Raw genomic sequence first — 13,741 nt, 5'->3', positions numbered from 1 at the left:
AAATGAATAAAAATACCAGAATCCAAAGACTTATCACAGAAAATAGCAGTGAATCATGAGTCACTGCTACCTAACAAAAAATCTCTCATCTTTGCCTTGAATTCCAGGGAATGAGCTTCTAAAATCTTTGAAATGACCCCAGTGATTGAAGTAACTCTGGTTACTCCAGTGAACAGCCCCTGTAAATCCCCACTTTAATCTATGGTTATGGAGTCATTCATGGAGTGTTCTACAGTCTCAGGATAGGCACTAGCCACTCACAGAGACCAACTGTGTAGCCAGAGGGTTTTGAGCCACACAGTATCAGCCCAGACTCCAGGGAACACAGCAAATTTGGAGACTGAGACCTTCCCAAGCCCTTCTGCCTCCTGAATTGGCTGGGCCTCATTAACTTCCCATACAATAAAATTATAGCCACTATATACAGCACTTTCGTGAGTTACGCTAGTTGTTCTAGCAGATTATGAAACCTGAATTCCCAAACAGTCAGCGGTTAGATGGTCTGGAGACCCAAAAATTTTGGCTGGTGCCTGGAGGGGTTGATGCCTTAACCTGCACAGTCTACGTGAGTGACAAGGGTTGAGTAACAAAACTGCGCTGCAATACTGCAACCATTTTCCTTGTTCCCTACAACACTCACCTTGCCTTTGTCAAAGTAGGATATGATCTCTTGATACAGCTTCTCTTTAAGCTCTTGCTGGGTGTAAACATAGTAGCTGTCCCTCTGAAGCAAATGGGGTACACAGGGCTTGTCAGACCACTAAAAAGGAAACATGGGCAACAAATAAGATTCATGCAGCAAATTCAGCAGAAAAAAAGTCTTTAGAAATACCTACATCTATAGTGGACTCATGGATACTATATCTTGGAACTTTAATTAAGCATAGTAATAATGTAGACACATATATACATGCAAGCAGTAAAACAAGTGTCAAGTTAAATGGACCAACACTTGCAAATCCCCCTAAGCGAATCAGGAGCAGAGAAGCTGTTAACAAACCTGATTACTGTGGTACTGAAGGCACAGTCAGACAAAGAAACAAATTAGGAATGTAAAAAATCAGAGGAGGCCAAGACATTGGCAAATATGTACAACAGGGAGCAACTGGCTAAAGAATACAAAAAGTGAATTAAGTTGCAGGATAAAAAAAAATGCACTTGAAACTAAGTTTTAAACATTTAGAAAGTAATCAAATAGAAGTTAACAGAAGAAAAGATCCAAATAAAAATAATCCCCAAATATCAGATATCCAAGAGTCAAGATGACAAGCAACACCCAAGGCTTAGATAGAGGAGATCTGAACACACCACAGAAGAACACAGATGCAGATTTTGAAAAAAAAGGATCAATGTGCATGTTCTTGGCTAAGATAACAAATACACATACAAATTCACATAAAATTAATGCTTAAATTTCATGATTCCAAAAATTCATATAGAAAGAAAACAAAAGGAATAGGTAGGAAAGTTATGAATAAATGAATAAAGAGTAACTGCCAGAAAATTTTAGAAGAATTAGTAACTAAAACAGTGGAGTGCTGTAACATGAATAGAGAGACCTACGTAAAAGTACATAAAAAGTAGGAAGAGGAGGCCTCTCCACCAACACAGGGAATCAGCACAAGGTAAGGCTGGGTTCTCACATCAATGAGGAAAACATGGCTGGAAGGAGCACATGGCATTTGTACTTAGTAGCTATCTGGGCCAAAACTACGTCCACACTTTGAACCTTACATCAAGGATAGGAGTTTGTTTTCTCAGCACAAAAGAGGAGACCCACAAATACATACACTGAGATTTCTTTTAGTCATCTTCGAGGAAAACCCACAGTTAATGAGTCGAACTCCCTAAAACTCCAAACACTAAGTTATTTAGTGCCTCAAACTTAGATGTGAATGATTAATCTCCTTTGGGAATTGGCCCAGCAGGGGTCCTTCCATTTTAATTAGTAGCTTAGAACAGCAGATGTGTACTATCTCAGTGTCAAATAAAAAGTTAAAAAAGAAAATTAAGTGTTAAGAATGGAGGCCAAGAGATCTAACAGGAGGCTATTGCAGGGTTCAAGGTGAGACACTTACGGCTTAGACCTGAGTGGCAGCAAGTGAGACAAAGATAGTGGGCATGTCAAAGACACACAGGGCCTGGGAGCTGGCCTGGGAGCTGGCCTGGGGTCAGTACCGTGGTGTAGTGGCCTAAGCTTCTGCCTTTGGCAGCAGCATCCCATATGGACGTGGGTTCAAGTCCCAACTACTCCACTTTCAACTCAGCTCCCTGCTCACAGAGCAAGACGCTGGGTCCTTGCACCCACGTAGGATAACTGGAAGAGTCTCCTGACTCCTGAACAGCTCAGCTCCAGCTGTTGCAGCCATGTGGTGCATAGTGGATAGAAGATTTCCCTCTGTCTCTCCTTTCCATAACTGCCTTTCAAATAAAATTAATAAATATTAAAAAAAAAGACACATGGCCCATGACTCTTGCCCATGGAGAATGTAGGAGATGCTGAACGAAAGAGAGAAAGCCAAGAAAATTGAAGGGATATTTGAGCACCTGAGAAGATGGTGGTGCCGCTCAGTGAAAACGATTCAAAATGGTGACAAGGTCATAGTGGAATGGGGCTTAACAGTGTAAATACAGGCTCTGTCACTGATGTGTTAAGTGTAAGTTGTCTATTAGTCATTGAAAGATTGATGGCTGAAGAAGAACTTTCACACAAATTCCAACTCCAAAGAGGTGGTCCAAGCAAGACCCAATTACTAGGGACTCAAGATACATGGATGGATCTATGCCACAATAAAACCTTTAGAATGATGGTACTCCATGCATTTAGTCATTTCTCTGTAGTTTAACAAATCATTTCAATGTGTTTTCATACCTTTAATTCATATTAGTAGAAGGCACCCAACCTTAATCTGAGATAAGCTGTCACTTAAAAGGTGTAAAAATATCCTTGGACAAAAGGTTAGCACTTGAACCAGGTTCTTCCCGTGACATGCATGAAACAGAAAGAAGTTAGTGCAGAGTTTAAACAAGCTCCCTTGATCCATTTACCTGCAGAAGCTCAGCATGTAAGAGAAGCGTGTAGGCAGCTTCTGTGTAGTTCTCACAGTCTCGGTGCAAATCTCGAAGCTTGTACAAATACCTGGCAAGAAGAAGGGGGCACTATATCACTCTAAAGTTAGTGTAACATTTGGCTCATTCCACCCCAGCCTGCTGCCCTACCCACACCCATCTCATCACTGCATATAGACTCTTTCTTTCTCTCAAGTACAGAAACTGGTTGTTTACTCTTTTTTCAACCCATTGTGCCACTTCCTACCTCTGTGAGTTTCCTATTCCATCCATTATTCTTTCTGTAAGACAGGGGTTGAAATCAGCTCTTTTAATTTTCAGGTCTTCGGTCCCTTTGGGAAGTTAGTGAAAGCTATGGAATCTCTCCCCAAGAACATGCATCTGGTTGATACACAAGTTTGTTCCATGTTCAGAGTCTCATGAGCTCAGGCCAAGAGTACTGGATAAGTTAATTCTCATGCCTGTTCCCAGTGAAAGGCTTCTATTGTCCCTTGCATCCTGACACATTTCTCCTAAAGCACTGCTTCATATTGTGAATCTGTCCAAAGAGTCATTCTATCCTTTTGCAGCAAACAGGATATTGTGCACTTTTTAGGGGTCTCTCAAAGCAGCATGTGTGGGGTTGTGACATACTATTTGTCTGTTGAAGAAGCCAGGACACGACACAAGTGCCAAAAAGCAGGAGGTACACTTCACCTTACCTTATATAGATGTCCTCTCTCTTCTTTTCTTTATAAAAGTTCTGCAAGAAAAAGAGTCACAAAATACCAAAGTAAATCAAGGGCTGATGGTGAGCCTGCCATGACAATGGTCAAAACATGGTTATTGGATTTCAACAGTGTCACTCTCCTAAAAGAGTTCACTGTCTTCCTTTAGCCAATACCACCCCCCCCCAAAAAAAGTGACACAGTCAACTGGAAATGCTGTCAAGGACCCAGGCAGACTTCTAGGTCATACCCAACTGGCCAGATACACTACTGCCTCAGGGAATCAGGGAGGGTCTTAGTGTCTACTAAGCAAAGGGATGCATGGTAACCTGAAATGCTGAGTTTCTGTAGTCCCATTTCCTATATGCCCAGGGAAAGTCAGCCCCCAGAAAGCTCTATCCCTTTGAGGCTTTCATGTCCTAATTCTGTGCGTGACCATCTGTTCTTGATGTATGTATGTATCTGTAAGCTGCTCCTGCCATTCCAACAGCAAAACCACCATATTTAAGAAAGATTGAAACAAGCTGAAGATGGCTTTCAGCAACAGCAGTAAGAAATAGGCTTACACTGCATTTCCCGGTTGTTTCCAAATTTATCCTCAAGGTTTGTGGGTCTGTGGCTGCTGTTGTGTCAATCAACAGCTGACTCAGCCCTTCCCATTCATCTTAGCACAAAGGTGACCTTTGTGTCTAAGAGGTCTGGGAGCTCTCCCAGTTGATCTGTGGGGCCACAGTGGCCTGACAGTGTCCTCCTGACACTCCATGGACTTGGCACATACCAGCACATTAACAGTACAGCTCATGCGGTTCTCCTTGCTCTCGTCATGCATGATGGTTCGGTAGTCCAACAGATTCTCCAAGAGGCTGCTAACCAGAAGCGCGAAGACTTCCCCAGAGCTGGAGAGATACTTATGCTTCCGGCAATGTTCTAACAGCCTGGAGAAGAGGAGGCAGAGGCAAATGCCCATGTTCCGAGTTGCCATTCCAGCACTATTTGTGAGCAGGGGCCCAGGCCCCAGCAGCAGGTGGTGAAGACAAGGTGGGTACAGAGTGACAATTAAGCTGACACACATCCTTTGTGGAACCCCATCTAGTCTCAGTGTCTTGGTTCACTCACGTTCCACATTCTCTTTAGGAATTAGCTTGCTAGTCTGTGATATTTTGTGAAGGTCAAATGTGTGGTTTTATTTCTTAAAAACCAATATCACAGAAACAAGAACCCTTGCTCACAGCTCATGCACGCTGACTGATGAGTGTAATCAAGCTGATGAGACCACCTTCCCAATGCCTTTAGTTTACCTACAGCTTGGCACTCAAAACATCCTACAGGCACTCTGGAAAGACATGGATTAAAGCCAGGTTTCAAAGAGCTGGTACATATCCAGATATGTGGCTCTTATAGATAAAGGTGTTATTTTCAAATAAGAACACAGAATTCTAAATAAGCAATGCAATGCTATGCCTTTGATCTACATCCCCTTGTCTTAGAATCATTAAACGCAAACTTTGTGGACTTCACAGATTAGACAATTAAAATGAAATTTAGAAAGGGAAGGGGGAAAAAGAATGAAATGGGTGCAAAGCACTTTTAGATACTGGAAATTTTTGTGGTCATGTTTTTTTGGGGTTATTGATCCAGAAAGAATGAAGAAATGAGGGTAAGATATTTATATAATCAACATCAGGATTTTAGGAAAAAAATAGCTCATCACGTCTAAAGATTGTACACACGTTTTTTTGTATATATATACAGCTTCTTTTAACTTCATGTGAAACTAGAAACATAAAAGCAATATGTAAAATTCTGGGAAATTCAGAAGCTCAAATGCAGACCAGGGCAAACAGTAGAAAACAACCACTAAGAAACAACATCCTTCAAAAAACTAAGAAAGATTTCCAGTTCATTAGAATACAGACTATTCATCACAATTCAATGTCATTTCTAGCATTCATTGTGATGGCTCCTAAGGAAGTCTCAGAAAAGTTTGGGAGTTTCTGTTTTCAAGCTCAGTCTAATTCCCCAAACACCCACAAAACAGGTGAATAACAAAATGACTTGGGTAAGTACTCAAGGGCAACAAGTCTGCTTCTTATTTTCAAAGTTTAGAGAAATAAAAAAATCAGTATTCGAGATGATGGGAACACTAGTAAGCATTAACAGCAGCAGCAAATGCTGTAGCAGCTGACCTGCAGGAAACACTAACTCCACAGCAGACACTACATTCATGCACCATCTCACTCACTCTCGACAACACACAAAAGACAGATGATGTTCTTGTTGATGGGAAAAAAATGAGGTATTGGATAAGTTGATGCACTTGTCCAGGGCCAAACTGTGTTGCAAAAACAGAACCTAAAGCTCAACGTGTTTTTTTTTAATGTAGTGGGGACGGAGCAATGAAAAGACTAACTTGCCTGGAGATAAAAGCACTTTGTTCTTCAGAGGTCCTTTACAGAACATACGGTATTTTTAAATATAAACTGGACTTGGGAATGCTTTTCCTTTAAATTGTTGCTTTGAAGCCATAATTAGAGGTGCTAACACTTTGGTTGAAGTTCAGATACTTAGACCCTGGGCAAAATGCCACTGCTTTGTACACCTCCTCCGCTCCTCCATCTGCTCTGTTCTCCAGGGCTAAGATGGGGAGCAACACACATGCGCATCTGACTCCCATCAGATAAATGATGTCAGCTGTGGAGGGTGTCAAGCCCTCTGATCCCGCCGACAACCATGGGGGTACAGTGGAAGGTGACTGACTCAACGACAACCATGAGGGCACAGGAGACGACTGACTCACTGTCGGCAGCAGAAGCTCCATCTTCCTAACTACACGACACTACCAACGTGAGGATTTGTTTTGGAAATACTCACAGTTTTTCCAGAAGAACCTTGTATTGTTCATCTCCTCTGCCTCCTTCTACCTCTTGGTCCAGCTTTGTGATCAACTCATTTTCAAACTGAAAGCAGAGCACAATTTCACAGAAGAATGTCTTGGCCTCACAAGAGATACCCGGCCAACCATTCCAACTCAGGTCCAATCCCTTATTGAATCACAAACTACATCTCACATAAGACAAGGAGGATCCTGCTTCCTGTCACTCATGAATAGAATGCCAAAATCCAAACAAAATGTTCTCAAGTAGTCCCCCATTACCTTGTCCTTAACATAAAAAAAGTTCCAAACATTTTGTTACAACTATGAAAGCAAAAAAATAGCTTATTGATTGTAATTTTCGGTTTTATTTTTATTACTTGTTTAAGTCTTGGCAGTGGGACTACCTTTGAAGTTTGATAGCTAAACAATCTGCCTATCACTACTGATATACTTTATAGATAAACAGACACAGAGGTTAGGCAAATCGGGTTCTCAAAACTACGCAGCAATGGATTAGATTTCAATGCATTCAATTATTCCTTCAGCTATGCCACACAGATATATTTTCCCTCCCTCAATTTACTGCATTATTTGCTCATCTATGCTGCCACAAACAGAATTAAAATGAATGAAACCAACTTTTAATTTTCTAGAAGCGAAGTGTTTGTTGCTTTAGGAAGGACATGTAGCAAAAAAGAACTATTCCAGTTTTGGGCTGGAATACCAGCCTCTATCTCTAATTACTTTACACAAAACAATGCAGAAAAAATACTACAGGTGTGGGTCTGTGGCACAGTTTAAGACACTCACAATCCATTTGGGATCATCTAGGTTCAAGTCTTGGCTGCGCTTTGACTTTAATTTCTTGCAGATGATGGCTCAAGTATTTGGTCTGTGCCACCCACCTAGGAGACCTGCAATGATTCCTGGCTCCTGGCTTCAGGGTGGCCCCAATTTCATTATCATGGGCATTTGAGGAGTGAACTAGCAGCTCTCTGTCTTCATACTATGTCCTTCAAGTAAATAGACTAATTTAAAAATTTAAGTGAAACCTTAACAAAAGCAAATGTAAAACTGAATTTTCATTTTTTGTTACTCAGTATTTATTACTCAGGTGACTGTTTCCCAGGCAGAAAGGAAGGAAGTGGTGACTCCCTGTGCTTCTGTCAGATTATAGGCTCTCCCACTCCTTACCATATGGAAATCGCCATTTCCACTGAAATTGAACTCACACTGCATCATATCAAAGAAAATGGGGATTGTGGCTTTCCGGAGCTCTACTTCAGGGGTCAGAGTGACCTCCAGGATAGGACCCACCATAGATGGAATGAATTTGATTTTATGGGGACCTGAAAAAAAAAGTGAAGATACAAAAAAAAATCATTCCCACTCTAAGTAATGAGTAATTATCTTCCTCCACAGAGCCCATAAGAAAAGAAAAGGTCATACGTGTCACCCAGCTCCATGCAGGAGTGGTGAAACAACGCATCCTAAAGATGTGTGGATGCTACAATAACAGTTCACAGTCTGCAACCCAGTGCAGATGAGGGTGTGAAACCCCCAAAACCAACTTTCATTTCCATATGCACATATAAGAAATCAATGTCAGTGCCATGTGAATGAAATAGAAAGATGATTTATCATGGGATTCTTTAGACACAGGAGCTGTGCTTGGGTCTGGTCAGGGTCACACACTCACCCAGGTTATACCACATGTCCCGGATTCTAAAGCCGATTTCCTTTCTCATGTCCCCATATCTAGGAACGAGATCATAAACCAAGAAAAGGGTTTGCAGTAGCAATGGCATTGAATACAATACAAAAAGGAGGATAAAACAGCTCATGTCCCTCTGGGTCACATAAAGATAAGGTCACTGCAAGAGAGGAAGTCAATTCTTAAACTCCAAAAGAGAACTGAGATGTACAGGCGGCAGGGGAAGTGCTGAAAAATAACTGATACTACGAGATTAACATACCAACTGAAGGAAGGAGACAGACACTCCGGTTGTTGTGAAGCAAAGGAAGAAATAAGCAACTAGTAAGAAACACAAATGAAAAAGGAAGATGGATGCGGATAACTTATACAGTAATGGAACTGATGTCTGACACAGGCTGACATCATACAATGATATTACTGCATTCTTCAAAGTACTCACTATTGGAAAGCCCTGGACCATGAATTCTCATTGGAGGTGATATTACTGCCAAAGTTATGAAAACTGGCTTCAAGGGGAGGGGAAACTTACTGGTTTTACATATCTAGAGCACATCAACGGCTATCACATATACCTGTAGAATTAACAGTTCATGGAAAGTGTGTACAAGAAAACAATGTCATGAAAAGGTTCCCTATCAGAGCTAATCATGAGAAACACAGTGAAAGAATGTTGATTCTCGAGTGTGATTTTAGGATGTAGGTCAATCAGAAATATCTGGAAATCTCCCAAGGAACATATACACCTAAGGCTATCCCTACAACATCAACTACACCAAAGGCTGGAGCAAGGTAGAGAGTAAAAACAGTTAAAAGATTGACATTGCAAGTCAATGTTCCCAAGGAACTCTAATATACACTTACAGTCTATCCCACAACCAATGGTTTACATTGTCCTAGTCATGCTACTGATGCCCTAAACATTATCCTCCACCAAACTTCTGTTTTGGAAATGCTTACAGATACGTTTAAAATTTTCTTTTATCATTCAATTTTAACAAAAATACCACACTTTTAGTATTAGGATTCCATACGTATACGTGGTTCAACTTTGCTATATAAGAGATAATAAATGATAACTACTATTATTTGTTAAGACTGCTATTGATACTACTTCTACTAAAAATAAAAGAAAGCTTAAAGTTCACTCACATTTCTATAACCTTAATATAATCATTATTTTTGCCCATATGTATAGTTTTTTTTTTACAAAGATTTCATTCATAATCATACCTTGCTGTGCAACAAAAACCATTATCATTTATCCTACTTAGCCACTATCAGACTTGGCATTAATTAACTTTGCTTATGGATAGTTAGTGAAATTGAATTCATCCTTTAAACAAGCTATATTGCCACTTAAGATCTTCTAATGACTAATAACCAAGTAACCATATTGAAAATCTCTTAATATTCACCCTTCAGGAAAATCTAAATAAAAATAAGCAGATTATACTTCAATCTAAAAGCTTAATAAGTCTCAGCCTCTTAGCTACAAACTCAAGTTTTTAGGCAAGGGATGGTGGTGCAAGGATACTAAGGAAATTGCCTAGAATCCAAGACAACCTAGCAAGCAAAACAGAACTCAAGTTCTGAAGTTCTCTGAAGCATACATTTCTCAAGTTCTTATTTAAACTCAAAGTCTTTGAGCTTCGAAGCTTTCAATTAATTCTGAAGCTGATCTGGAAAAAAAAACCATGAAGTGTCTACAATTCTCTCATGCTTACAACTGCATTTCGAATGCCAAGCCAGGAATCTTGGGTTCTGTTGGAATCTAGGCATCTCTGCTAAAGGAGCTGGCTTTTGGTTAAGTTTGAGTAAGGAAGTACTATGCCTGCAATTTCAAGGAGCCACCAGCAGGTGGTATGGGTTCCTGAGGACAAGAGTGCTGGCCATCCCAGGAGCCTCTTTTGTAGATACAAAGTCACGGGAGGATTGAGAGAGGGCTGACAGGACCTTGAAGGAAGAGATGTGACTCCAGGGGAATTTGAAACCTCCTACAAGATTATTTTAAGATCTGCTTCATTAACAACACTGAGCAGTTCCTGAGAAGTTATCCCCACAATAGCAAAAATATTGTCCTGAACATAAACAGAGGAATTACCTTCCCATTCCTAAACAAGATTAAAAGGACACTTACTTTTTTACAATTTTGCTGCGTTTGGCTTGTGAGAAGGTTTCAAGTTGAAGGGACTCATGGGTGAGAAATGCTACTGCCAAATGGAAGTAATTGTTCCAGAGCTATTCAAAATTAATTGTGTGGGCAAAAAGAAAAGGAAAAACAACATGAATACAGGCCATAATAAATCAGTGCCATCTGGTAAAGTCACTATCCATGGTTAGTGGAAAAAAAATCTAAAGACATCCTTTTCTTTCTTGGATTTCAATTACTCAGTTCTGAAGGTTCTGAGACTGAATATTAAGCTTTTTTTTTTTAATTCAAAACCCAAACTTCATACTTTGCTCCTGGGATAAAGGAAAAGTGATGCCAAGAAGTCTACTTACAAGTAAATGGTTTAGCAACCTGCATCAACAGCCTAAGATTCTGCCAAACTTTTGAACTAGCAAATAATACATACAGGACATTAAAAAAAACCTGAATATTTAAAACAAGAGCTCAGTATGGTGTTTATTGTAACAAAATGGAAACAACATAAATATTCATAAAAAGAATTTGGTTGCTAAAATGTGATCCTACTATGTAATAGAGTGTATTCAGCCATTAAAAACATATTTTTTTAAAAAATCATGGATCATGGAAAAAACATGGAAAATAGATGAACAGATTACCAAAGAATTGCACAACTCAACTGGATTTTGGCATACATACAAATAAATATACACAAATATATTTATAATATCTTATAGGTACCAGGATATTTATTAAAGCTCTTGGAAAAATGGAATAAAAATATAAATAAGAATATGTGTTTGGCATAGTGGTTAAGACACTACTTGGTATGCCTACAACACTCATTTTAGAGTTCAAGTATTGGCTCCACTCCCAATACCAGCTCCCTGTTAGTGCACACCTTGGGAGGCATGGATGATGGTCTGTGCCCCTCATGTGGGAGACCTGGAGGGAGTTTCTGGCTCCTAGCTTCAGCCTATTCCATATCCAGCAATCGCTGGCATTTAGGAAGTAAACCTATAGACACATCCTTCTCGATTGGTCTGAATGCCTCTGTTTGCCTTTTAGATAAATAAAATGCACATTTAAACAGAAGGCAACCTCATTTTGATACAAAACAAATTAAATTTGTGCATAGTTTTTTATGTAATACATATGCATGGATTTATATTTTTTGGCAATCAATGCATATGTGACTTTATTCCATTTTCCTTGACTTTTTTTAGTACCTTATTACATACTGTGAGGGCACCCTGGAGTCCTTTATACACACAAATACGTACGTACGTGAACACAGTACCTTTTAAGTTCCACAGATACAAACAAAGCCATGTGACACAAAACAAGACATTACCACAAAGGTACTATGGAACAGAAGCTCCACTAAAGCAGTGGTCTTACTATCAACAGGGTGCAGAATGGTTCCCTGGACATAGAAATATGTGAGTATTTGTTGGAAGAATGAGGGAAAGAAGCCGAAGTTGGTGGCCACTTGTCTGGTAGTTGTGTTAAGACTCTGAAAACATGTGCGTATGCGAAAATTCATCTGTCGTAGAGGAGTTACCTGTGGGCCTCTTGGGAAGCATTATTTGACTAGACACACTCAGGAGCAACACCAACACTAAATGCCAACAGCAAAGGGCAGAACTGTTGGCTTTTTAATTTCTAATTTGCTTAGCTATCATTTCTACTGGAGCATAACATTTACTTTATACTATATGTATTACTTTTTACATGCAGTTACAGAAAGAAGGGGGAAACACCACTTTATCATGCTCAGAGGATGGAGTAACAAGAATACACACTGCACGAAATGGAAAAAAATAATAGTTTTTTTTTTCAGTTGACAATGGTGAAATCAGAGGCAGCTTTCCCCAAAACAGTGGAAATAACTCTTTTGCTGTAACAGAGAACTGCAGGAATTCTCAGCTGAGTCAGGTGCCTACCTGAAGTTCAAAGCCTGCCTGATCCATGAAAGATCTCGTGAGAACCTCGGCAAACTGATTGATGGCACGGAGAAAAACCCTGAAGATGGAAAACAAGGGTGGTGGTTTTAGGTCCTTGCAAACATTTCCCCACCAATATGAAAAATGACACCAAAGTGAACCCTGGTCTGTCTGGGCAACTTAAGAACTTCAACTGAAGTACGCCAAGTCCTCTGAGATCAAGCACACAGAGCACAACGCATAGAAACGGCTCTTCCGTTCACTTCTTGGAATTCACCCGAACAACTGCTCTGAGCTGCATGTTATGTGCAGACTCCACACAGGGTCTGTCAATCTTCAGATCAGGGCGTCTGACACTCTACTGTGATGCTTCTACCATGCAGTCTAGGGTTTCTGGTGCATTTTTAAAAATCTAATATGTACATAGTTTGGAAGGTTTTTCCATTCAGGTATCAGGTTCAGAAAGAATGAATAAAAATGCTAGTGATAATGACTTGCTTTATTTAGTTAAAAATTCTAAAGCCCTTTCAACATAACGAATATTTCAACCCTTTCTCTTCCGTTCAACACATACTTGTTGTAGGCCAGTCACTGCAAAGCACTGGTGTAAGTGCTGTGAAAGACAGTTTCTATTTTGCCAAGTCCACAAATTAAAAATCTGACCTAAGTGTATAAAAAAAAAAAAAAAAACCAAAACCAAAAACTCCACAAGTTTTCAGCATTGTTCAGGAAATGAAAGCAAGATCACACAAGGTCAGAAAGTTTCCTTTGGTGACATCCGAGAGAAGGACCAATAGGCAGCCAGGTTTGTGGGGAAGCCATTGCAAATGGAAGGAGTGGAGTGAGGCAGAGCAGGGATTGGGAAGAGGCACATCTGCCGGCAGCACAGATGGTATGCACAGGAAGTCTCAAAAGGCAACAATGGCTTTGAGGAGCAGGTTGAAGGAGGCCAGCGGGAGGTGATCCTGAGGGCTGAGAGGAGAGTGCTGAACGGCTAGACTAGACAAGGGAGCAGAAAGACCACACTGGAGCACCTGAACAGTCCAGGGGAAGTCAGGGCCCCACACACATCAGTGAGGGTCACAAGACTGAGAAGAGCATGACTGTACAGCTGGTGGATGGAACAGCAGACCCAAGTTTGCAGTCACATGTTCCACAGGGGGTCATGGGCTATCTCACCTGCTCTGGGTCATATTCATTACCATCCAGTCCTTGGCATAAACATTCTTTCCAATCAGATCCTTAAACATGATAAAAGTTTCCATGAGGAAGTCCTGCAGAGAACAAGGAAGAAGAGTT

At 40.3% G+C, this 13,741-nt stretch overlaps 1 protein-coding gene across 1 annotated transcript in view; it reads right to left on the bottom strand.

Annotated features, from left to right (window-relative positions):
- Positions 1 to 13,741, bottom strand: part of DOCK5 (dedicator of cytokinesis 5) — a 197,263-nt gene that overhangs the window by 33,748 nt on the left and 149,774 nt on the right. The window contains exons 29-38 of the mRNA XM_058670037.1: positions 13,622 to 13,716; positions 12,443 to 12,521; positions 10,506 to 10,606; positions 8,351 to 8,409; positions 7,846 to 8,000; positions 6,648 to 6,733; positions 4,555 to 4,711; positions 3,771 to 3,811; positions 3,049 to 3,139; positions 641 to 760 (exon numbers count right to left, since the gene is read on the bottom strand). Of these exons, the coding sequence (XP_058526020.1) occupies positions 641 to 760; positions 3,049 to 3,139; positions 3,771 to 3,811; positions 4,555 to 4,711; positions 6,648 to 6,733; positions 7,846 to 8,000; positions 8,351 to 8,409; positions 10,506 to 10,606; positions 12,443 to 12,521; positions 13,622 to 13,716 (984 nt within the window). The remainder of the gene's footprint in view (positions 1 to 640; positions 761 to 3,048; positions 3,140 to 3,770; positions 3,812 to 4,554; positions 4,712 to 6,647; positions 6,734 to 7,845; positions 8,001 to 8,350; positions 8,410 to 10,505; positions 10,607 to 12,442; positions 12,522 to 13,621; positions 13,717 to 13,741) is intronic.

The sequence above is a fragment of the Ochotona princeps genome, chromosome 11 (genome assembly GCF_030435755.1).
Source record: "Ochotona princeps isolate mOchPri1 chromosome 11, mOchPri1.hap1, whole genome shotgun sequence".
Lineage (NCBI taxonomy): Eukaryota > Metazoa > Chordata > Mammalia > Lagomorpha > Ochotonidae > Ochotona > Ochotona princeps.
Note: the sequence above shows the minus strand (reverse complement) of the source record. Positions and strands in the feature narration are given on the sequence as shown.